Source organism: Cuculus canorus, chromosome 4, assembly GCF_017976375.1.
Source record: "Cuculus canorus isolate bCucCan1 chromosome 4, bCucCan1.pri, whole genome shotgun sequence".
Classification (NCBI taxonomy): Eukaryota; Metazoa; Chordata; class Aves; order Cuculiformes; family Cuculidae; genus Cuculus; species Cuculus canorus.
The window spans coordinates 31,121,729-31,146,719 of record NC_071404.1 but is presented as its reverse complement, the minus strand read 5'-3'; the positions used below and the strand labels follow the sequence as shown (position 1 = coordinate 31,146,719).

Genomic DNA, 24,991 nt, shown 5'->3' with positions numbered 1-24,991 from the left:
TGGTAACAGCCTCTGGATTTCTGATCTCTTAGTACTGACTTAAACATACTGTTATTTATGCTGTTTGATGTAGGTCACTGTGGTTCAGATATGCTACCAGGACTAATTTGGCATGGATATATCCCTGCATTTTTACTTCGAAAATATCTCTCTTTATGTGCCATAATGAAAGTAAGAAATTATTTTGACCTCAGTGAATAAAACATTATGTGACTGCTCATAGAAATGTTCCTTTGTTCCTTTTTGGTGGCACACCTAGTGAGTGCCGTAATGTATTTCCCCAGTTGGTCAGTCTGCAGAACTAAAGCATATCTGATTCCAAGCAAGACTGGAGAAGTTTCATGTAACCTACAGAATGCAAGGAAATAAGAGAGAAAGATATTTTGAAAATTAAAGACTGATTTCCACTTCAGGTTAGTCTCACTGTTTCTCTTTTCTTGAACAGGGAATGTCTCTTGAAAATTTTCTACTCATAACTCTACAATATGAGTATTAGTTGTTTTAGAGGAGTCTTTGGTAAATAAGTCTACTTAAACTTCAGTCAGAAACTTCTACAGTCAGATGTAGCATTAAGGTACTGATATTTAAAACCCAGAAGTCTTAGAACAGTACTTTAAAACAATTGGCTAACTTACACTAACCTAGTATTTTTAGCATTAGTTAAATTATTCATATTAAGAAATAATGTACTCTTGTCAATTGATTTAGATGGCAGCATGACGACATAGGTGATAAAATTCTAAATTACCAGGCTGTTGTATTCTTCAGAAAAGGAGTGTTTTGTCAAAGTACTTTTTTACACTAGCACTTTCGTAACTAAAATGTGTGTAACTCCTCCAAATAAGGTACTACCTGTCCCTGTGAAGATTATCAAGTTAAATAACAGTCCGAATGCAATTTTTGGGTGCAGTTTTAAACGGCAGTCTAATCTGTGTCTGGTTTTGCACTGATAAATACTATCTTAGGGTCTCAAATGCAGTTCTGCAGGAAAACTTATCTGTGCGTTTGCCACGTAGAGAACACCTAAGGTCCTAAGGGAACTTTTGAAGAGCTTCTTAGCTTCTTGCTGAGGTATGGCAAAATAGCAGATTTCAAGTAAAGGACGGTCTTTATGCATGAACAAATACATAAATTCTTCAGATTTATTTTTATCATAGTATGAATTCACTTCTGAGGAAAGAAAATGCTCTCAGCTTTACTGAGAGTCATGTGAGGGCTTAAGGAAAAAATCTTACTATGGATCATTCATAAAATCACAAAATTACTGCAGTTGGAACACACCTCTAGTGCAACTCTCCTGCTTAAACAGAGTCAGCTAGATCAGGTTGTCCAGGATTGAATCCAGTCAGGTTTTGAATATTTCCAAGAATGAGACTCCAAAAGCTCTCTGGGCAATCTGTTGCAGTGCTTGAACACACTCAGACTATATTTCTTTTCTTATGACTGAATGGAATTTCTTCTATCGCAGTTTCATAGAGTCATAGAATAGTTTGGGTTGGAAGGGACTTTAAAGATCATCTAGTTCCAACCCCCCTGCCATGGGCAGGGACATCCCACCAGATCAGGCTGCCCAAGGCTCCATCCAACGTGGCCTTGAACACTTCCAGGGATGGGGCATCCACAACTTCCCTGGAACCTGTTCCAGTGTCTCACCACTCTCATAGTGAAGAAATCCTTCCTAATGTCTAGTCTAAATTTGCCCCTCTCCAGTTCGTACCTGTTCCCTCTCATCCTATCCCCACAAGCCTTTATGAATAGCCCCTCTCCAGCTTTCCTGTAGGCCCCCTTCATGTGCTGAGAGGTCACTATAAGGTCACCTCCTTGTCTTCTCCAGGCTGAACAAGCCCAACTCTCTCAGCCTGTCCTCGTAGGGAAGGTGCTCCAGCCCTCCGATCATCTTTGTAGCCCTCCTATGGACCCATTCCAACAGCTCCATATCCAAGTATAAACCAATTGACTCTTTTCCTGTCACTGGGTACCACTAATAAGATTCTGGCTCAGCCGTCTTACCTCCTCTCATCAGGTATTTGTAGGCATTACTAAGATCCTGTACCTTGACTCTTCTCCAGGCTGAGGAGTCCCACCACTCCCAACATTCTTCTTATGGCAGATGACCCAATTCTTTCCTCATCTTTGTTGCTCCTTGCTGAACTAGCTCCAATACGTTGATGTCTTTCTTGTACTGGAGAGGCCAGAACTGGTCCTAGCACTCCAGATGTTCTCATAAAGGTTGGGTAAAAAGGAAAGCTTTCTCCTTTGACTTGCTTTCTCCTCTTCATAATGCAGTTCAGGAAGCTGTTGATCTTTTCCTGTTGACGTCCCTCAGAATGGCAGCACAATCATTATGTCTAGCAAAACTCCTCCCAGTTTTTCGTCATATGCAAAGCTTCTGAGGATTTATTCTGTGCTGTTGCCCAGGTCATTAATGAAGGGATTAAACACTGTTGGCCTCACTATATATGCCCCTAGTGGACTAGCCTTCAGTTGAGTTTTGTGCCACTGATCAAATCTTTTGAGCCTGGCTGTTTAGCCTGTTTTAGTCCATTTAGTTGTCATTTTATGTAGGCCATCTGCTTGTCTATGAGATTGTCATGTGAGACAGGTTCAAAAGCTTGAGGATAAACAATATCCACTCATCTCCTTTCATCAATCCAGTTAGTAATTTCACTGTAGAGGGCTGTCAGTTTGGTGAGATATTTCTTCTTCACAAATCCATGCCAACTGTTCCTGATCACCTTTATCAGCTTGAGGCTGTTAAAACTGTTTTAAGAGTGTGGACCTTCAATATCATCTACGAATATATGTTTATGGGGATATTTATTCTAAGTGGACTAAATTGAAGAAAATAGATTAAGAAATGTTTGTAAAAATATTGTCTTTATAGAATTTTTACTTTGGTGAATCGTTGCATGCTTTAATTTACTCGCAGAAAGATAGAGAAACATAGAATATTCTTTATCAATCAATTAAAATTACTTGAACACTAATATAAGATGTATTAATGAACTTTACCACACTAGATAATATTTCAAAATAAATAAGGCAAAAATATGGCTCAAGATGTTGACAGCATTTCCCTCCAAGCACGTTTGTAATGTAACATCAGCAGGGAAGAAGGCCATCTGTCCATTTTTTTTTCTTTAAGAATATTTGCGCTTCTTTGGAAAACAACCAGACCCTGTTGTTCAGGAGGCTGGCAAATCTATGACATAGAATGGAGTCATTTAACAGCTTGAAGAGGGTTATGCAATTCAAGAGACTAGAATAATGGGGAAGGCAACTTCCTTAGCAGTAAAATTCAGTCTATGCCCTGTCCTCATCAAATAATAATAATGGTAATATTTAGGCTTGATATCTCTCTAAATGTTAAGATGTACAGGAAACCTTATGCTAAGGCAATATTAGCTGCTGCACTTACTTTGAACTTCTTAGTAAATATATTCTGACATGCCAGGGAAGGACACAGATTGTTTTTCTTCTCTGCATTACTTTGATACTTTCAGTCCTTCTATATTTTCTGAAATGTGTCTTCTTCCTAAAGATGCTGAAAATTACATGCATATGTGGTAACTGTAGTTAGTATATCAGAACTTGAAGTTGCCCTGAGAATTAATATGAACTGTAAAGCTGATCTAGAAATCTTATGCAGTTCCTCTGGAAACTCCAATTTTGATAAATGCAAGTGAATTTTTCCTCATTTCAGAATTTTACCTTCAAGCTATTTATGGTAGAAGTATTTGACTTAATAGCCATTGATTCTCTCACTTGATAGCCTCTCTATGTTACTATACTTACAAATCCTTAAAGATGTACAGGAATGTTGCACATTGATACTAATATAACAAATCGTATTTCATAAAGAAATCTTCTGGATTTAGACCCTGCCTGTATTTTTTTTTCCCATATTTAAAATAAATTATTTCAGAAATTTTGGCCTGTATTGATATTTTAATATAAATTATTTTGCTTAGCTGAGAACCAATGCAGAAATTACAGACTTAAATCTCTGTGGTCTACATTATACTGAAAGCAATATTTATTGGTTGTTCTGTATTGAAAATCTATGTATAAAGCAGTTTCACCTTTTTGTCTCTTGTCAAAGTGATAAGACATTCATTTCATAACCATCATTGGACTCAGGGATGTCTCAGACTGCTGAGAGAAATTACTTTCCTTCCATTAATAACTTTTGGCTTACAGATGCACTGCTCTTGGACATCCTTGGTGATATGTGCTGTCATTGTGACACACAAGAACAGATACTACACTATTTAAGAATTCATTTGATCTCCAAATTATCTAAAGCTTCACAGTTTTACAGTGATACTATGTATTATGTTCAGAAGAGGAGAGCAAAGCAATTCAAAATTAATGCAACCTGTTCTTTAAAGATAAAAGGAAGGGAAGCCATAATACACTGTTCTGGATTCAGCTTCAGGACCTCATAGAGCAAATTCAATTTAGCAATGATATCATAAATACCAGAATTGTTTTTGGAAGGTCTGGGTCAAACAGGAGATCTAGGTGATCTTACAAATAATAAGGTAGGAGCAAATGAAAAGAATACCTTTACCTAATCATGCTTTAGAGATTCAAGCAGCAAACACAAGTCCAAGAGTACCTCTTTAGAAGGAGCAACCCTAGATAACGAATGAACAAGATTTTTTCAGGGGCTGAATTTTTAGGAAAATGGGATGTTTCAGATGGAACAGTGAAACAGTCTCACACTTGATTTAAAAGAACAGTCAGAGGACTACTGCAAAGTAGAAATTCATAACATTTCAGTTTATTCTCTTATATTTATTACATAACACAGAGAGAACCCAAAGAGACATTCAAGTTATAGTATATGCAACATAAATGACCACTAAACTTCCTTGAAATAGTTTTGTTTTATTAGGCAATAATGACTCTTAAACCGATTTGAAAATTAACAGATAGGACAGCCAATGTGGATTCAGTGTATTCATTAGTGTAGTAGAAAGCAACAGATTATTTACTTTAGGGGCACTGTCGTCTTTTTAAGTGAAGAGAAGTGAGGCAGGAGGATCAGGACACAACATTTAAAATAAGTTTCTGAACAGAGAAAATTACTTCCATTTTTTTTAGCTGATAAAAGAAATTGAATTCCCATATAATCTATTGTTTCTGCTGATATTTCATAGTGTGAAAATACCAGTTTTGAGTCCCAAATTAGTCAGTCCTGTGTGTTACAGATGTGAAATATGTGTATGGTTTCATTTCAGTAAGTGTGGAATGAAACAAGTTCTTGAAAGCAAAAGCAGATATTAATCATAGAAATTGAAGCATTCAGTATTATTTTTATCTTTTCTTTGTTGAACTGATTGACTCGTCTTACTATTCTAAAAGACTCTTACACTGACAGTGGCATTTGGGTTTTCATACATTCAAAGTTTGTAATTTTAAAGAACGAACATTCCGTGACAGCTGGCCTTGTGATAAACACTGGCTTTATCTTGAGAAAGAATGCTTGAAATTGATTTATTGGCCAAAGTAAATTTCTACTAAAATATGGCAATTAGAATAAATATGAATTGTCATTAGGCCATACAGTTTTGTCTTAACCTTTTGAAGTCTGTGAACAAGGGGGCATAAAGAACAGCTGAAGCAATGGCAACTCCGGGACACTGGTCTGAAATATGATTCTTTATTATCTCACTCTCAGTAGTGAAACTATTTTAATAATTCAGAGACAGTTATGAAAGCTCTGACAATTATCAAACAATTGTGAACAATGTTCAGTACTCCAGGAGTGAGGTAGAGTTCCTTATACTTGACCACTATGTTTGGCGCGTATCCTAGGTTTGTCAGTAGCTGCACAAATGGAAGAAGGGCTTGACGCGGAGAAGACCGAATGATCCTTATGCAGTGTGCTGCCTGTGAGAATTGTAAAAGCCTAAAGCACTGCCCGAGTAGATGGACAATTTTGTGTGTCCTTGTTGAACACAAGTATGTGTTCTGTCCCTGTTGTTGCCTGAAAATTCTAAATAAGGTGAAATATGGTTATTTGTTATTTTGCTGAAGTGTCTTTCATTCACTGAGTTAATGTTTGATTGCAGTTTTAGCTCTTTTGCTGTTTAAAATGGGTATGAATCCAGGTTTCTGTCACCAAACCACTGTTTCATGAGTTGGCTCCTAATACCACACCAGTATTCCCTGCTGGTTTTTATTATTTATTATTACTTAAAACAAACCTGTTTTTTAACCTAGGTAATGAGCAAAAAATGATACCACGACTCTTCTGAGTTTGAGAGTGAAGGAATTTAAAGTTATTTAATATTTTCAGGCAATAAAAGGTATAGAATATGTGTGCTAAATATAGAATACGGAATATTTGTTCTGAAAATCCCAGCCTTTTCCAAAAATCAGTTGGTGGTAAAGAAGTAGATACACACAGATCAGCATCTAGCTCAACTAGAAAAGTTCATTAGCAGCGGTGTCACAGCAGTAGGCTTTGGTTCTTTGATGCTGTTGTGACAAAATAGAAAAGATCGCTTAGAAAAATACTGCAGATTTTTCTGTTCTGCTCTAGGTTGTTCATGAAAATTCATAAGATTCAGTTTTTACAATTTATCTCAAAACTATAGTTTTCTATCAGAAATGTTTTCTCATTTGAGATGACAGTGAAGTGTAGAGAATACAGATAGATCATTGCTGCATACAGATACTGAAAGGCCATTTTCTAGTAAACAGAGGCCATTAGAAATATCTTGCATAGTTATTCCCTGTGTACACGAAAGTCCACTGCACCTGGATCGACATAAAGAAATCTATGTCGTCTCTAGCACCAGTCTTTCTGCAGTTGTTATTAATTACTTACACCTGTTAGAATTACTGTGTAATGCTTCAGCACAAAATGACTTCTGGTTAGTAAATCATCTTTATCAGATTTTTGTACATCAGTTACTGACTGACCTATGGTGTGTGCCTTTATCCCTAACATCAGCAAAGCCAAGCCAGTGCTTTTTCTTCCTCTTTCAGAGACGCTAAAATATATTGTGATCCAATCTACGTCATGAAACTGAATGAAAGACTTGAGAAAACATTTTAGGTTATTAATAGTCTATCACTTGGTGACTGAACTTCTCATTCAAGCAACCTAAACCTGAAAATTAAATTAAACTTTAGCAATCCACAGTAATTAACCTTACAAAATTGATTGTTTACATTTGGTGAAGGGGAACGTCAAAATTCATCACATCATCCAGGGCTTGATTTTACTTCTAAATTCTGTGAAATTTCCATTGCATTTATCATTCTACTACAATACTTGGAGAAAGTTTATCCCTAATTCAATCAGTCCTCTGAGTTGTGGCTTTAGAAGACCCTCTAGATATCTGGAATCACAGGTAATGTGGTAGAATTGAATGATTGTAACTCTGTCCTTGACTACTTGTTCAGGAAATAGGTGATGCTTTCAAAAGGAACATCAAAGCAACTGGAGAGAGAATTATGTGGGAGAGTATTAATTTTTTTTTATTTTGACTGTTGGGAGTTTTCTATTTTGGCAACCTTTTGTAGGCAGGATGCTGTTTTGAAAACACAGTGTTTTGAAATTAGTTATTCATTATCTTTTGTCAATGCAGAATATCAAAAGAAATCTAGATAAAAATAATGAAATTGAATGTCCCCTTGTTGATTTTGTGTCAAAATGAATCCAGTATGGAACTCTGTCTCATATGATACAGCGAAAATATCATAGGATTGACAATCTCCATTTCCCTCTGTATAAACTTTGTCTAGCGTTCTTGTACTTCTATGGATTTAATTAATTTTGTATTATTTATGAGATGTGAAAATATGGGTGATAATATAGGATATGGTTACATTTTTTCTTGCCTTTTGCATTCTCTTATAAAAATTTTGCCTGAGGTTTTCTCACAGTGAGCTACAAGAACACTGACTCAGGGTAGAATTGTTCCCAACTAGAATTTCTGCTTTTCCATGAAGATGTTTGAAACTTCAGAAGTGCTGACCTAGAAAGAGTACACAGTTTTATGACAGACCCTCAAAAAAAACAACCCACTAATACTATAGAGATGAAGCAAAACTAATTTTGATGTGGTTTTCCCACATTTGATGCAGAGTTCCACTTTAGTTTTGTTTTTGATTATAGATAGATGAAAGCATTGCATTTCATAATTGCTAGCACAGTTACAGAAGTTATTGAATAAGAGATATGAGAGAACATTCATTTCAAGATAGTATTGGAGTATATTCTATAGATTTATTGTCAGACTATTAGAGGAACCAAAATAATTTTCAAGATATATGCATCATAATATATATTTTCATAGTCTTCTGGTTAAAGCTGATACATCCATTATATCAACTATATATATAAGGATATGTATGTTCCATCACTAACTGAAATGTTACCACCCTGGGTAAGAGATTAGTAAATTCAAAATTTAATACAAACATAGCATTTTCAGAGGATGAAAACTGAACAATTCAGATTTTCTTAGGTAAAGGTCATAGGTTAGCAGAAATACAGCTAAAATCATCTTGGATTTATCTTTAGACTGACATTTAAGACGATAACATTCTCTTGTATTCTTGAAATAATGCATTTAACCTTTCTCCCCCACCCCCATGGCACTGACACAATACAACAGCAAGGATGATTAAAAGAAAAAGTTGAAATACTATGTCTATGTCAGCTAGCTAGGATTCTTTTCTTAAAAGAGTTAAACTTTTCTGCTGATGATAAACCAGGTATTTCAAATTTTTCCTTTTTTTTTTTTTTTTTTTTTACAAGAAAGAGCATTTAACTGTAGAGTGAGAATCAGTAACAAAACTTGACTTTAAGTGGCTTTCCACTTTATTGCCTTGCAATCTGGTGTACTCAGGGTGCTAACCATCTGCATAATCCCCCATGGCAAAACAGAATAAAGTAAAACCAAAAGAAATGTGCTTTTCAGGGGAGAAATTATCACATAGATGGTTACCAATTAAGAGACAGAAACATATTAGAGTCAAACAGGACTGAGTTGGACTGAGTTTGACTGATGGGGTGGTTTGACTTATAAAGACTGCTACAGTTTAGACAAACCAAAACTCCTTGCAGTTAACGAGTTAACTACTGCAGGACTTTCTTCTTCTATCAATTCAATTTTTTTTTTTTTTACTCAAGCTGTATTTAAGAAAATAGAGAAATTCTCTAAGTAAATGATTTAAACCCTGATTTTTTGCTATTTTTTTTTTTTTTTGTCTTTAGTAAGCAAAATCATTTGATAAAGGTGAAAACATTATTCCTTTCTTTGTCCTTATTTGGGCTTGGAGAAGCTGAAAATGCAGTCTTACATCATTGAAACCAGTGTCAGGAGAGGTTCAGTACATGGCTTTTATCTCAGTTCTGAGGCCATGTCTCTCATGTTTTGTTTCCTTTATTAGTTTTATTTTTACAGCTGAATAAATAAAAAAAAACTCTGAAACATTTTCAGTACAATTTTTAAAATGTTTTTAATTATCTCTTCGTTTCTGAGGGCTATTTAGATCTTTATTATTGTCTCTGTAGCACCTTCCCTGAAGTATATTTTGTCCTTAAAATGCTTGAAATTTCTCATTGCCATCAGTAATCTTTGTTAAAAAGAGTCATTAAGCCACTTCCCTACACCAAATAGTCTGAGTCTTTAATTTCTGAGGAGTCTTGCTGTAATTAGCTCTGAGAATGTATGACAATATAGTAAATTCTTTTCATTGCCTTTTTTAATCAAATAGGAAGATACACAGATTTAACTACGGTATTAAGAGTAGGATTTTTTTTAATTTTAATAATTATTAAAATATGCATTAGTAGACCAAACGATATATTTGCTTAGTTCAATATTGGATAAGTTCTCACGAAAAATTTTCTTGATTTTGTTTCAATTGTAGGATTGAGTTTAAGGACAAAATATTTAGTGTCACATTGTTTTTTAATAAGCATTAAGTTCCAGAATTCTGTAAGGGCTGACAATATTCAAGGAAGGAAGAAATTATTAGACAGGCTTCTTATGGTCCTGAAGAACTTAGTGAATAAAAAATCACTGTTAAATATTTAAATTTATATTGCATGTACAAGTTTTAGAGCACATTTCGACAACTTTGACATAGTTTTCCTGTATTCAAACATTTTGACAGTTCTAAATCAAAGACTCTTTTTAGAGGAAGCATTCTGTGGGAAACACTAACCAAGTCTAAATTTTATTAATTACCTTTGTTCAAAACTCAGAGCTCAAACCACAAACCAGAACTTTTTTTCACTCTCCGTTAGGATAAACATGGGGAAAAAATATACAATCTAAACCTTCACTGAAAATAAGTAGGATGCACTGTAACTATTTTGCAGAGATATTAGTAAGGTTATAGAAGAATATGAACTTTGCACTGACAGTTACTGTAATATTCCAATATAGAATTACTTGTAGTTCTTTGATCACCCCTTGACATTTAGGAGAGCTTGACTAGTTGCCAGAAACACAACATGAAATATTGAAAATCTTATTGTACCAGTAATGAAGAAAAAAATGCAGAAAGAATTCTTAGTTTTTTGGTATGTCATGTGCATCATTTTCTTTATACAGAATTGTAAGGAATTCTCAGACACTAATCCAAGCCTGAATTAGATATTTTGGGCAGCTTAACACTGTTTCTAAGAAAATACAACTTTTTTTTTTTTATTTTCCCATACTGCTCCTTGATCTTAAATTTAAAAGAAATTCAGTCTTTAGAACTTTACTGATTAATTTTGCTGGTTGCACAAGTAATACATGTCTGTGGCGTTTCTCATGCTGTTTAAATCTAAACGTCATCTGTGGAAACTGAAATCATGGAACTGTTGTAATTTCTGTCAGTGGAAGCAAGTTGTCTTCAAAATATTAATACCTGTAGTGGAAAAGTGTTTGGTATGGAAAAATAAGCCAGTTATTGAAACAGAAATAAATTCTGAGCAGGTAGAAAGTTCAAGAAAGACAATTTTTAAATTATATCTTTTGGAAAAGATCTGTGCTATTAAAAGGTACCAAATATTGACAACTGCAAAATTGACACTACTGTTGTTTCCACTGAAAATAATACGCTTCCCTGAAGGTGCATGTACTGCCTCTTTCCCTGAACCATAATCCTCTCTACAGAATTTTGTTTCCTCAATTTTGACCTTCAGAATGGGCCTGGCAACTTGTTTAAGTCTGTGACTGGCAAATCTCAAAGCAAATTTTGTAACAAAAAGTCGATTTATTGAATAGCTGAGTCTTGTTCTACAATAAAGGTGAGGATGAATATTTCCTTCCCAGAGACGACAAGTCTAGAGCACACATGGAACAAATTCTGAGTTCAGATATTGGCTGAGTTTGTGTCACAGTAATGGCAAAATTTCTTATGAAATATCTTGCAAGGTTAAAGAATATAAACCAGCAAAACCCCAGGTAATATTTTTCAGTCACTTTCTAGCTGTTGGTATGCCAGAATTAAAGGTGAATGCATGACTTGTAGGGGGTGTTTGGGTTTTTTTTTTTAATCCTGAAGTAATGCTTTCTACCGGTCTGTTCAAGATAATGTAGTGGAAAGGATATTGATTTGTTATAATTTATAGAGATAAAATATATATACTTTACTAAAAAATATTTATTCAGAGTAGGAGCTTGTAGCAGTTCTGCCTGGAGACTGGAAAGCAAAGACTATTCTATTTTACTTTTTAGCTGTTTGCATACCTCAAATAAGAAATTGAGGAGATTGTACAAGCCAAATACGTATGAGGCATATTAATTCCTTTTTATGTGAGCAATCTTTGTTAATAGAGGATTTTTTTGTTGTCTCTCAATATGAGATAACCACACTCTTCACCATCAGGTGGAAAAAGAAGTTACCATCAGATGTTACTTCCCCTAGGAAATTCAGAGCAGCCCTAATCGTAGAATCAGGAATGATATGTAGCAGAGAAAGAAGGTAGAAGAGGAGGTTTTATAGGTGCAATATCACCCATCGAAGATTAATGACCATGAAAAGAAAAGGTTAAGAAATAATGAGACTGATCCTTTCTTAAGAGTAGATATGAGACTTCTTGGACTTAAATGCTTTTTGTCATCAAAAGAGAACCAGGGCTGACTGTGGGAGTATGGAAAGGTGTAAGTTATGGTTCTATAATTAAAACAGAAAAGTTAAAAATTAGCTTGTCCTGCTCTCTTAAAGCTATAGTATGTGGAAATCTATCTGACTCTTCTAGCTAGAGAGACAAAACTGCATTTTCTTGATAACACTGGAGGTGGTACTTTCATGAAAGAAATGCTGCAACCACATTTTTGGACAGCATTCCTGTGTTTAACAGCTGATAAAATACATGCTGAGGCCTTTGCCATAAACATTGACATCCTCAGCACTGGGCTATCACGATCAAGATGTTTTCTGAAAACTTAAAAGTATTCGTTTCATAATAGGCATTGCTAAAGACAATCAGTGGTTTCTCTGTAATTCCTGTAATTGCCGTTCTTATTCTTTATGGTGCCTTGATCAAAGCCTTACTATACCTCATGCTAAACATCCATGGAATTGATAGTGCTTGCATCGAGCAAGTACAATTATGAAGCCTGAAAGCATCTAAAAATTGATATAATGAGCAATGGGTCCATGCAGGGGAAGGCTCAGTAATGTAACAATAATATCCCTTCTTTTCAGTAGTGTTTCAGAGTTCATATGAGTTATTTGTGCTTCTGATATTTAACACAGGAACAGCAGAGAGAAGCATTGGTGTAGAAAGCACTGCCAAGGTAATTAGGATCCAGCAGTGAGTAATTCTTCTTGAAGGAAGGCTTATCAGGAAATATCAGCATTGTAGAACTAAGATAGCTACATGAGGAAACAAAAAATACAGATAACCGTTTCTGACTTTTGCAGTTGAAGCTGCTGCTGGTACTAGTGGGATTGATTAATCATAGGTTGCCACCACCTTAACTTTCTATAAATGATAAAGTTGAGTATTCACCTACTATAAACCTTCTAATTAAACATGTTTAAAACTAATGACTAGTTTTGCCTTGGTTTTGTCTTATATTTTTCTTTAATATATTAAATATGCATTAAATAGCTTTAAATATTTCTATTAATAGCAAGTCTTTCTTTGATGCTTTGCCTAAGCCATATTTTCCACTCCAGATTTCTGCTAGAATTTATGTATTTCTGAAATTCTACTTTCTACCTGAATCTTCCCTTAGAATTTGTTTATCCTTCTGCAGCTTTACGAATTGAAAATATCTGTTGTAGAAATGAAATAAAAACTGGTGATGAAAGATGTTATTTCCTTATGGTTCTTTGCTTGATGTTTCCAATGTGCTACAAAAGTAGAACCCAAAACCTACTGATATGCTGGAGAGTTCATATATTTTGGAACTTTTATGTCAGATTTTCTAAAGAATTAGGTAAATATAATGGGATAAGTTTATTTGGATTTTTTTAATTTTTTTTTTTTTTCATTGACCAGCAACAGTTTTACATGCTGATATGCATCAAGCAAACAGGAGTTGACACACTTCTCTCTGTCATGGATATCTCAGGCACTAGGAATATGGTAAAACATTTACATGTATCCAGGCTATCAGATCACTGACTATAGCATTTTGGTTTGGTTTTAGGTTTTTTTTTAGCTCAGGTAGTGAGTCTAAACTAAATGCAGCTCGTATTCTGTGGATAAATGATTCCTCAGTAGGGAATGGTGTGAAATTACTTTTAAATGTGAATATGCTTTGGTTTTTATAAATTTTCCTGTGATGTCTTCAACCTCTTCCTGAAGTTAATTGCTGCTATATTTCCAGTTTTAGTACTTGAAGTTAAAAAGGCATGAGAAACACAGCCTTGTTTTGCTGTAATGGTATATGTTGGTTGACACCTACATACAAACAGGAATTGAAAGACTGCTTTCCAAGATTTAAAATAGTGTGATGTGCTGTTGATTACTGTTGAGCTTAAATTTAATGGGAGAAAGACATTCAACAACTGCTATACTGAAATCATAAGAAATGATGGTTTGAGAGGAGTGAAGTACAGTGATTCCCCGCTTATTGTTTTGGCTTCAAATTTTAAAACTTGCATTGGTTTTCTACTTTTGTTCTAATTAAAGTTTTCTAGGGGTTTTTGTGCTCAGTAATATACCATTTTAGTTACTGTGTCACAAGCTTAATTACTAAGGAGTGCGCTTTGTGCGCTTAACAAGCTTCCTCCAAGTACATTTCTGGTCTTTTTTTTTTTGTTTATTTGGGATGTTTAGAACTAAACTGCATTTGAAATTTTGTTTGATGTTTAAATCAATTCTAGAAAAGTCACATCTTTTGTCTGCTATTTAAATATCTGCTTCTACTTTATCACTAAGTTTTTCAATGCATGACTGAGTTCTGCGGAAATAAAAATTTCATGGGGTATTATATGAGGAAGTAAAACAAGGAGGTTATTTCTATCTGGAGGTTATAACCATGATCGCTGTGCAGCTTTAGAAGTTTATGTGGCTCTCTGGAGTGCTGTGTAGAATTCTTGTTGACTACACCTGTATTACTTTGGTAGATATAAACAAGTTTGGATTCAGATTTTTTTGTACAATGAAGCTGGATGATGATTGTGATTGACTTTAGCATAAAGAAGGCTGACATAGAAATGGCAGAGGCTGGGAACTGAGATTGAACAAGAACTATCTAGAAAGTATGTTTCTTGGAACTTCATCAATACACTCAACTATGATATTTCTTTCAGGATTCTAGGATTCTTTTTTTTTTAAACTATTTGCTTGTGCTTTGCTTACCTGTCTTCTACAGCTTTTCGTTTCTATGGTGAATCACTTAAGTGAAATATGTTTCCCTCCTTGATTTGGAATAATAGGGCTTGTATTTCACTGAAAATGTGGCTCTACAGTATTTGGGATACTTTACAAAATCAGTTTTGACAGGAAGTCAAATCTGCTATTCAGTTTACAAGTATGTTGTATAAAAAAGTTGATTTTTTTCCTGCTTGCATTTGGTGATAATTACACATAAATCAGTCTTGCCATGGACAAATGAAATGCATTGAACTAATAGTTTTCTTGAATACTTGTGTGAAAAAAAAAATATTGATTTTCAATACAATTTGGTCAAACTCGTAGGATACCTGGAATGTTTCCTTAAAGAAAAAGCTCAAAGTCCAAAGGTGTTTATTGTGACTTTCCAAGCACTTTCCAGATTCTGAGTGTAATTATTGGGGAATAAATTGTGACTTTCAGATTAGAAAACATAATTGAGCAGGAACAAAGAACACTAAAATCTAATGTTAAACTTTATTTTGGGAATCCAGAAATATAGAAACTAGGTAAAGTATTTAACTCAATTGGATCAATACTTATATTCACTTCTCATCTCAGACTTGTCCCAGAATAACTCAGGCAGCAAAATATTCACTTTTTCTTGTTTGAAGTAAGTGTATGTTGGATATCCTACTGCCCTGATGCCTTGGGAAGATTCCTGAGAATATTGTTTGAGATAATGAATGTTGGTAAATATTGTTAAATAACTATATTGGAAATATTCTTGCAAATGTTATTGTAGGAATATTCTTATAAAGAATATTTGTTTTGTATTTCTGTTTGTCTCAAACTCTTACAAGCTTCTAACAGTTTTAACAGAGACTTCAATCTTTTTAAGAACTCATTACCAGGAACTGCTGACATTTGTAGATTTGTTTTTTCTGGATCTTTCCTTATTCAAGATCCTTCATGTTTATTTAGTGCTAATAATAAAGTTAATGATAGAAAGTTTGATTCTGAGACTCCTAGCCTTACAGATACGTGCTTTTTAGTCCCTGGACCTTTTTTTTCCACCTCCATTATTAACCTCCGCATTTGGAAGGAAGGTTGCTAAAAAACATATTGATGTTCTGGCTCTTGACAATGGGTAAACCGCTAAAGAATGCCCTCTCCCCTGCCCCTTCAGCTTCTTTGCTTTGCTTTCTACCCTTCTTGATTAACTGTGTGTCCTTCATGTTCTCTTTCCAAATATTTTGAACTCAATTCTTCCAAAGCAGTCTCCACACCTGTTATTCCTCATTTGCCTGAGCTGCATTTTTCTGTGTAGTTATTGCAAAAGTACTCAGTTGTTCCATAACTCATATAGGCCACTGGACTGACCAGAAGATCCAATATTTTCCATTTCTTTCAGATCCCACTTCACTGCTGTGTTGTGGTCACATAACTCATGCACTGTTGGTACTTCTGTCTGGGTCATTGAGCAGATACAGTTGATCGTCTTGTTCGTTGTCACCCGCAACATGAGCCTTTAAGGCAGCAGACAAACTGTGGTGCTATGCAGCAGTGCAGAAACATATTCCCTGTTTGTATTAAAGTCTTGCAACGCACAGCCACTGTGTGGTTGATATGGAGATTGCCATAGTGAATTTCTCAGCAAACCAAAGTCTAACAATGGGGTTGGGTGGTTGTTTTTTTTTATATTTATTTATTTTGGTTTGTTTTGCTTTGCTTGTTTGTTTCACTGCAAAAGTACCTTGGAAATGCAACGGTCATTCTGCATTACTAGTTTATCAGGGTAGATTTTTTAAGAGCCCTGTAAGGAGATGCTCTGCCATAACTATATTTGTTGCTGATACTGGAGATGCCCTCAAAAATAAGAGTATTTTATTAACCTTACAACCACTAGCAGATTACCAACAGATAGAGTTGGCAGATCTAGAATTTTCCCTACATATTGCATTATTTTTCGTATCCGTATGACACTGTGTGGAGATCCAGAAACCTGATGTGGTGTGCTTGCCCAGGCACAGGAAACAAATCATAAGGGAGCTAGTGCTTTCCTGATAAGCTATAGCATACATATGGCTACTATTCCTAAGAGTGTCAAAGCAGGTGGTGTTATTAACTGTGTTCTGAGCGTAACACTGGGATTATAATTAATAATACAGTGTATCATCTTACCTAGAGTAAACAAATGTTGTCTTAAACTAACTGGAATTAAATTGCTCTGTTTAAACTCTTTCTTGTTTAAAGGGTGGTTTTGGAAATACTCTTCAAAATTGAGCTGATTAGCTGGGATTGCCTAGTTGAATGGTGTACAAAAGGCATGAAATTTGTCCAAAATATATTAAAAATAATTGAACCATCTGTACAAAATGAGAATTTTACTGTGATTCCTCATGCAGAATATTTTTTAGTAAAATGACTTTATAAAGCAACCTATCAGCCTTTCATATACATAACTCATCTAATTCCAAAAGTAAAGGTTGATATTTATTAGTAAAGTAATATGATCCCTACTCAAAAAAAAAACAGCAAACAACCCACCCAAACTTTTTTTCCTCCAAAATTCCTATTGTATTTACAACAGAACTCAGATCTAGGAAAGCTTTTTGAAAATATCCCCTGAAATCTTTTGTTTACTTTTTGCTTTATGAATCCCAGGTGTAAATCTGTTCCAGCTAAGAAGTGACTATAGTTACATCATGTTCATCTGGTTTGCCTTTAACACACTACTGAAAATCTTTAAGTTATAACGTTTTGGGGCTTATCACAGCAGTCGTCTTATACAAAGAGCGTCAGCTAGTCCTTGAGGTCCTTATATCTGTTAGGAAGCAGCGAGGGCTGATTGCTGTCTAAGGGGTGGGGGCAGCCAAGCAGGACAACCCTGCTGAGGAAGGATGTTAAGTGTGGCTGGACAGAAATGCACTCAGGGCAGGAAAAGCCCCAGGGAGATTGGGCAGGACCAGTAAGGGATGATGGAACTGAAAGCATCCCTCCACATATTCTAGTTACTAATATTGGCTTATTGTGTTGGACTTCATATACTCTTTATAGTCACTTCTAAATTGAAGATCTAGTATATAGCTGTATAATGTCAGCAACAGATGTAATAGAACTTTGTTGTCTTTTTCATGTGTGTGTTTTTTTGTCAGGTGTAATCTAAGGCTTTTTTTAATTAAGTAAACATGCAAAAAATATTTAGTAATATAGCAATCTCTTTTTTATTCCTTGACAGCCTAGAAAGTTATATCAAGAAAGCACCTATGCATATTCCTAGGCTTCAGAATACATCTTTACTTTCAAATGCTTCACCAGTATCTGGGGAGATTAATCATCATTTTTTTTTCCCATTCTTTGTGTTTATATATTCACCAAAACGTTTATTTATTTTCCGATTTCCAAGAAAACAGTGTGATGACGTATATTTAACTCCCTTCTACCACCTGAATATAAAGAATATTGTGGATTAACAAGTCTATTAAATTTCAATCTGAAATTCACATCAAGAGAATAGCAGATCTGGTAATCCAGAGATAAAACTATCCAACATTTTTATGCTCTAGATATATGTTAATTCATATTCATATGACTAACACTCGTCTCACTTGCTACTGGTCTTACACATCTATAATTCAACTGTTTTCAGCTAAGTTTTCTCTGAGTTGCTAACTCCTCTGAGTAGACCACCTTTGAATACCAAAGCAGAGGTGCAGATAAATAATAAGACAAAATAACAGACTGCTTAAACTGATACAAATATTGCCACTGAATTTTATTTGATCCAGAGTTTATGCTTGCAGTTCTATATTTGATACCCAGGAGCCAGGGAATATAGATTTAAATTCTTAACTTCTTGTTCTTTCTTTTTGTCTTCTAAATAAGACAAGAAAATGAGAAAAAAAAAAAAAGTTTGGCTCCCCTAATCTTTCATTATCTTATACTTGAGAGTTTGAAACCCAAGGTCTGCATTTAAAATTAGAGCCTGAGCACAAGAAACCTGAGAGGCAAATCTTAGCCTGAGAACCTTGTTAAGTATTTTCCTAAGGTCAAAGGAAAGAAACTTTCAGATCAGACTGTGGACAGTGTTTGGAAGTGTAAATTACCAAAACCTTAGCTGAGCAGGCAAAAATAGGCATGGCAGTACCCTCCCCTGCTAGCGGTGAGATTATCCTAACTGAGAAGATTCTTCTCCGAATACTGACTAAGCGAGAGTAAAAAGGGCTCCATAAAAGTGTACTTTGACCATGCAGCTGTCTATCAGGACAAACTCCTTTCCCAGAGCAGCATTTGCCTGGACTGATGATATTCAAAGGACTGTAAGGGAAGTGGAAATCACATCAAGTGTTGAGAAAAAGGTCCTTAGCATCTGCCTCTGTTGCCAGAAGCTCCCTTGATTGCATCACATATTTAGTTCAAACCAGTCACATTGAACACAGGGTCTCATTGATAATTATCGGTTTTTATCTTGAAAGATGGACAAGCCAAACAGTGACTTTCATCTGCCAGATTCTGTAATGCAGAGCTAATTGGCAGGATGTTAGAGAGGTCATAGCATGGTCCAGTGAGAGGTGAAGCACACTTGAACTCTTAGAAAGTAGCTTGGAAAAATTTCAGACTTCCCAGTTAACTGAGTACCCTTTAAAGCTAATAATCAGAGTGAAAACAACTGGGAAGAATGTTTCTTGGAGAGGAAAGCTCTGGATTCAGAGGAAAGGATAGTAATGTATAGAAAATTTAGGTGCAAACCTAATGCATCATTCGGGTAAAAATAAATCTGCATATATGGCCCCTTACTTTCCCTTAAAAGAACTTTCAAGAACTGGAAGAAACAATATATCGTAACACACACAAGCAAAAGAATATCTAACCTAATATACTCAACCCAGAAATAACCAATAGTGGATGCCCAGGGAAGAATCTAAGACTAAAATGAGTATGTAATGATTTCCAGAAAGATTTCCTAGCCCTTAGTCACTCCTACCTAAAATACTTCCCCAGCTGTTTCTGTCAGGTGTCCTATTGGTGTTAGACAAACTTACCTAAGCATATTTAAGTGCTAGCAAACTGCCAGAAGCATTAATGTACCCATGATCTCACTGCAAATATCAAAGGGCAGCCTGGTAGCAGGTGATTGCAGGGAGAAAAGTGCCCCTGCATCAGCAGCCACCATCCTAATTTTCCCTCCCTTTATGTATTCAGTCCCTCCAATGACAGTATGATCAGCAGGCTTTTGGGTTTTTTAGGCTGGGTTTCTCTCAGCTTTCTGTTGCAGCTCTTCCCTTTATCCCGTGCATCTGTCCTTCTTAGGAGGAGTGGATCTCGCTCCTTTTTCTTCAAGAAGCCAAATCCAGTTCAGTCTTTTTTTTTCTGAGATTCCTTAAGCTGGCTTTGCACATGGAATATGCCTACGCATATATACGTAAGCATTCCTCGAACACTTAACCTAGTAGGATGCTGTTAGCAATGGAGCCATGCCGCAAACTGGCTCCAAAAATGTTGAGACTTTACTTAACATCTTGAAGGACTTGTCTTTGTGCTATTTCAACTTCATCATTAATATCACCTATTGAGTACCACTGATGGAGGGTCACGGTTGCCTATGAGCTCACCTTCTACTGCTTGCTTTCTTTGCTTTTTGAGAGTAACAATACCCTTTACCTTAAAAGAATGCTTGGCAGAATTCGTATGACTTTAGTAAGTGAAATACAAATACTGTAGGTTGTACAGATGAGTAGAATAATATAGTGTAGTGTTGATTAGGAGGCTGGAAAAGTATATGAGAACAATATATGGAATACGCTAATGAAACAGGTTTATGGTAATGCTTTTTGAATTTGTAACTTTGTAATATCCTCAGGAAATAAACCCCAAATTGCATAAATTAAGTTCCACTATGGTTTCCAAAGCAGGGTTTCTAGTCACAAAGTTTTTAAGCTAAAATAAGCTTGTTATTCTTTTTCTTAAAACTTTGGCTTGTAAAATACTTTATGAAATTATTGAAAAGGCTATTATATTTGACACAAGTCCCTTCTCAGCATGCATGTTTATATTTAGTTCTAACTTAATTATACCTCAGTTTTCTGCTCTCTCATTTGTTGTCTTATACATGTTTCTCAGGATAGCCCACTGGTCTTACAGTCTGACAGAAATATAACAGTGAATGCAAGAAATCACATGGGACAGTTAACTGGACAACTGACAGTAGGTGAGTGTTCTTTATTGACTGTTAACATGTATCAGTTTAGACTTATGAATAGGTTTCATTAATTAATGTAGAAGATAAAATATTTCTAAATAACAAAAAAAATCATCACCATACTAAAAAAAAAATACATAGAATGGATCAGAAGAGCATGATTCGGCACTAGCTGAAGGTAGAGAAAGTAGAAATGCCTCAAAACAGTTGAAACAGCTGAATGAAAATTGATTATTTTTGAGACAACTGTAACAAAACAAACTAAAAATAAACCTCAGCAAAATGTGTTTCAACAATAATTTCAGTGGGAAAATAACCATAATTTTCTCACAAGTTCTGTCAGTCTTCCATTTTCAGTCTCCCAATTCAGTGAGAATATATTTGTCCCCACTACTCTTGCAATGTATTTGTATTGGCATATATTGAAAGCAATTTGAATAACAGAATGTAAAAAATCAGAACAAAACAAATCTGCCAGTGCTTTCCTGAATTCAAAATTTAAATGATCACTATCATACTGCCATTCATTCATTAAAATATTGTATCGTATCTTACAAAGTATAAAATACAGCAAAACAAATTTCCAGATGAAATGGGAATAAAAATGTCTCTACTTATCTTTTCTACAGTTCATTTATTTTTCACTGCTTTTATTGTTTGCCATGTTATACTGCATTTTTAGAACAAATCAAACTTACTGTGTTAGTAAGTACGAAGTAATATTTATTAGATTTTCAGAACTAAAACACTACTGAAGATGTTCATTGTGTTTTAAGAATATTGGCCAAAAAAATCAGTACAAAGTAATGTTCTAGATCTGTTAGAAAACAATATATCTTGACTGGGAATGGGATCAAAAATACACAGACATAACGTGCAAGATACTAACATGCATCTAAATTCGAGGACACGCCCCTTAGACTCCATGTCTTTTCATTATTTTCACTGTACTTCTGGTTTAAACTGTTTTATCTGCTCTTTTTCTTCATTTGCTGAGGATGTGCTCACAAATAGTTTCAAGTTAAAGTGGTTGTAAACTGCACTGAGCAAGTGCTGGCTGGAGGCAATGGCTTAAAGTTGTAAAAAATCTTTGGCAAGTGCATACAGATTGCGTATACCATCTGCAATGATTTCCCTGAATAACTACACCAAATGAGTGTGCAAAGGTACAGACTTTCTAGCAGACACAGATGAGGAAAATCAAGCTAGCACCTGTTCTAGCCATACTGCATTTGCCCAATGTGTTTATGGAACCCAGTTCTGTTTCATCTAGTAGCTGTATTATCGAAACCTTCCACTTCAGCTGGTAATTGCTAAAAGGTGAGTTGCTCATAGCAAACATCCTCATTGCCTGAAATAGATATAATATTTTGATTGTTGATACCACTCCTCCTAAGTGAATCCAGCACTGAAAATGTTCGTGACTGACTTACTTAAAGTCATCACACTAGAGGTTAATATTCTAAAACCGTAAAGACCTGAAGAAAATGTCTTCTTAAGTTACCATGATTAGAATGAGCACCTATAAACTTCTAGGTGTACAGCTGGTGCATAGTCTCTTGACAGTGGAAGTTTGCTAAATTGCAATATTCTATTTGCTTTCTTATTATGTATCTTCCTCTTTTTCTAATGTCTGTATGGCCCTTATTCTTTCTTGTATTAATATAAAAGTCTATCTCTTTATTTGTGATAAATTCCTCATACAGTATTGAATGCATATTAAAATATACCTTATTTTCTTATTTATTATTTAACATCTCTTACTTTGTACAGACATTCAGAACTACCGGTACAATCAGTTAAAGCTTGAACATTCTAACATTGGAAATCAAAGAAATTAAAGGCGCTTAAAATTCAAAATCTGTTATTCCTGGCTTCCCTTCTAAAAAATTTTGCTGTATAAGGTTGAGCAGAGAAAAAACATTTTTTTTTTTTTATTTTTGCCTAAGTAAAAACATGAAAACATCTGCTGAGAAAAGGAGTGGGGGCTTTTCTGTACCAGGTTTGCTGACATCAGGAAATATTTTTTTCCTATAAGCTATAAATATGCTCTGAAAGTCCCTGCCTTATTAAAAAATGCTCTTTGTCCATTCACTGGTTCTGTATGCTGCAGCAGATATATGTGTGGCTCCCCAGTAACAGGCACGAAAATCAACAGTGGAGGAAACAATGAGAAGAAATATTTCAAACTACAAAAAAATAAGTGAATTATTAGGCCTTGGGTGTAAAAGATACCTAGTAAACGACTTTGAAATGTTCTTATCTGTTAAATTCTTTAAAATAATCCATGGCTACATGCATTATTACAGTACAATATATTCATACTGACACTGAAAACTGAACAGAGTGGAAGTCACAGATGCAGTAAGGCTTTTTGTTGTGACCTGTACTAAATGAGCTAGAGTTGTTGGTTTCTGCTCTAGTCTATTCACAACATATGGTCAGAAAAGTGCCAAGTTTGGATCTCCAAAAGGACTCCACAGTCTTCAAATTTCAGAAATGCCATTAAAGACCAACAGAGCCGATGCAACACAAACAAAGTATAGCTACAGAATAAAGATCTAAAGATGACCATCCATTTATTTTTGCATCTAATCTGGATAAGGATGAGTAATAGTGTCTCTCTCCTCCCAGTCCTCATTTAGCAATACCCTTTTCATTATGGATTCTTCTGAATTACCTTGACACAACATTTTCATAGAATCATAGAGTCATAGAATCACTAGGTTGGAGAGGACCCACTGGATCATTGAGTCCAACCATTCCTAACCTAAACGGGGCCCCTTAGCACCTCATCCACCCGTCCTTTAAACACCTCCAGGGAAGGTGACTGAACCACCTCCCTGGGCAGCCTGTTCCAGTGCCCAATGACCCTTTCCGTGAAAAATTTTTTCCTGATGTCCAGCTTAAACCTCCCCTGGCGGAGCTTGAGGCCATTCCCTCTTGTCCTGTCCCCGGTCACCTGGCAGAAGAGCCCAGCTCCCTCCTCTCCACAACCTCCTTTCAGGTAGTTGTAGAGAGCAATAAGGTCTCCCCTCAGTCTCCTCTTCTCCAGGCTAAAAAACCGCAGTTCCCTCAGCTGCTCCTCACAAGACTTATTCTCCAGCCCCCTCACCAGCTTCATTGCTCTTCTCTGGACACGCTCCAGAGCCTCAGCATCCTTCTTGCAGCGAAGGGCCTAGAACTGAACACAGGATTCGAGGTGCGGTCTCACCAGTGCCGAGTACAGAGGGAGAATCACCTCCCTGGACCTGCTGGTCACGCTGTTTCTGATACAAGCCAAGATTCCATTGGCTTTCTTGGCCACCTGGGCACACTGCTGGCTCATGTTCAGTCGGCTGTCAACCAACACCCCAGACCCTTCTCCTCCAGGCAGATTTCTAGCCAGACTTCTTTTAGTCTGTAGCACTGCATAGGGTTGTTGTGCCCCAAGTGCAGGACTCGGCATTTGGCCTTGTTAAACCTCACGCCATTGGTCTCAGCCCAGAGGTCCAGCCTGTTCAGATCCCTTTGCAGAGCCTCCCTACCCTCCATCAGATCCACGCTTCCACCCAGCTTAGTGTCATCAGCAAACTTGCCAAGGGTGCATTGACTTTTCTTTCTGTTTAGTCAATGTTTGCATAGTTTAAAGCTATATGGAAACACAACTACCTCTTTTCTGCCAATCTTAGAAATGCATAAATGTTGCTCACCTCAGGAAAGAAGTCTCCATGGTGTGTGCACAAATCATACATACCTCTACGTGGTTTTGAGTGGAGGATGTGACGCTAAAAAGTGCTAAAGGGATCAAAATTCACCTTCAGATTGGATTATTAGTTTGCCAACTTTCTCATCTTTATCATGAATGTTTAGGGGTTTCTTTTATTGCTGCTTCTGATGGTTATTTCTGCTAATGCTTGACCTTTTTCCATTCATAAAGATCCCTGAAGATATCTGAAATGTGCAAAAGTGTGCACTTCATTTTTGCTAAGCTTTGGGTTTTTTAAGGCAGAATCATAACTCTAATAGAGGTCCAGAGCTGTACAAGTCAT

At 35.7% G+C, this 24,991-nt stretch overlaps 1 protein-coding gene across 1 annotated transcript in view; it reads left to right on the top strand.

Moving 5' to 3' along the window:
- Positions 1 to 24,991, top strand: part of SGCZ (sarcoglycan zeta) — a 413,634-nt gene that overhangs the window by 311,235 nt on the left and 77,408 nt on the right. The window contains exon 4 of the mRNA XM_009569840.2: positions 20,882 to 20,969. Coding sequence (XP_009568135.1) covers positions 20,882 to 20,969 — 88 coding nt within the window. The remainder of the gene's footprint in view (positions 1 to 20,881; positions 20,970 to 24,991) is intronic.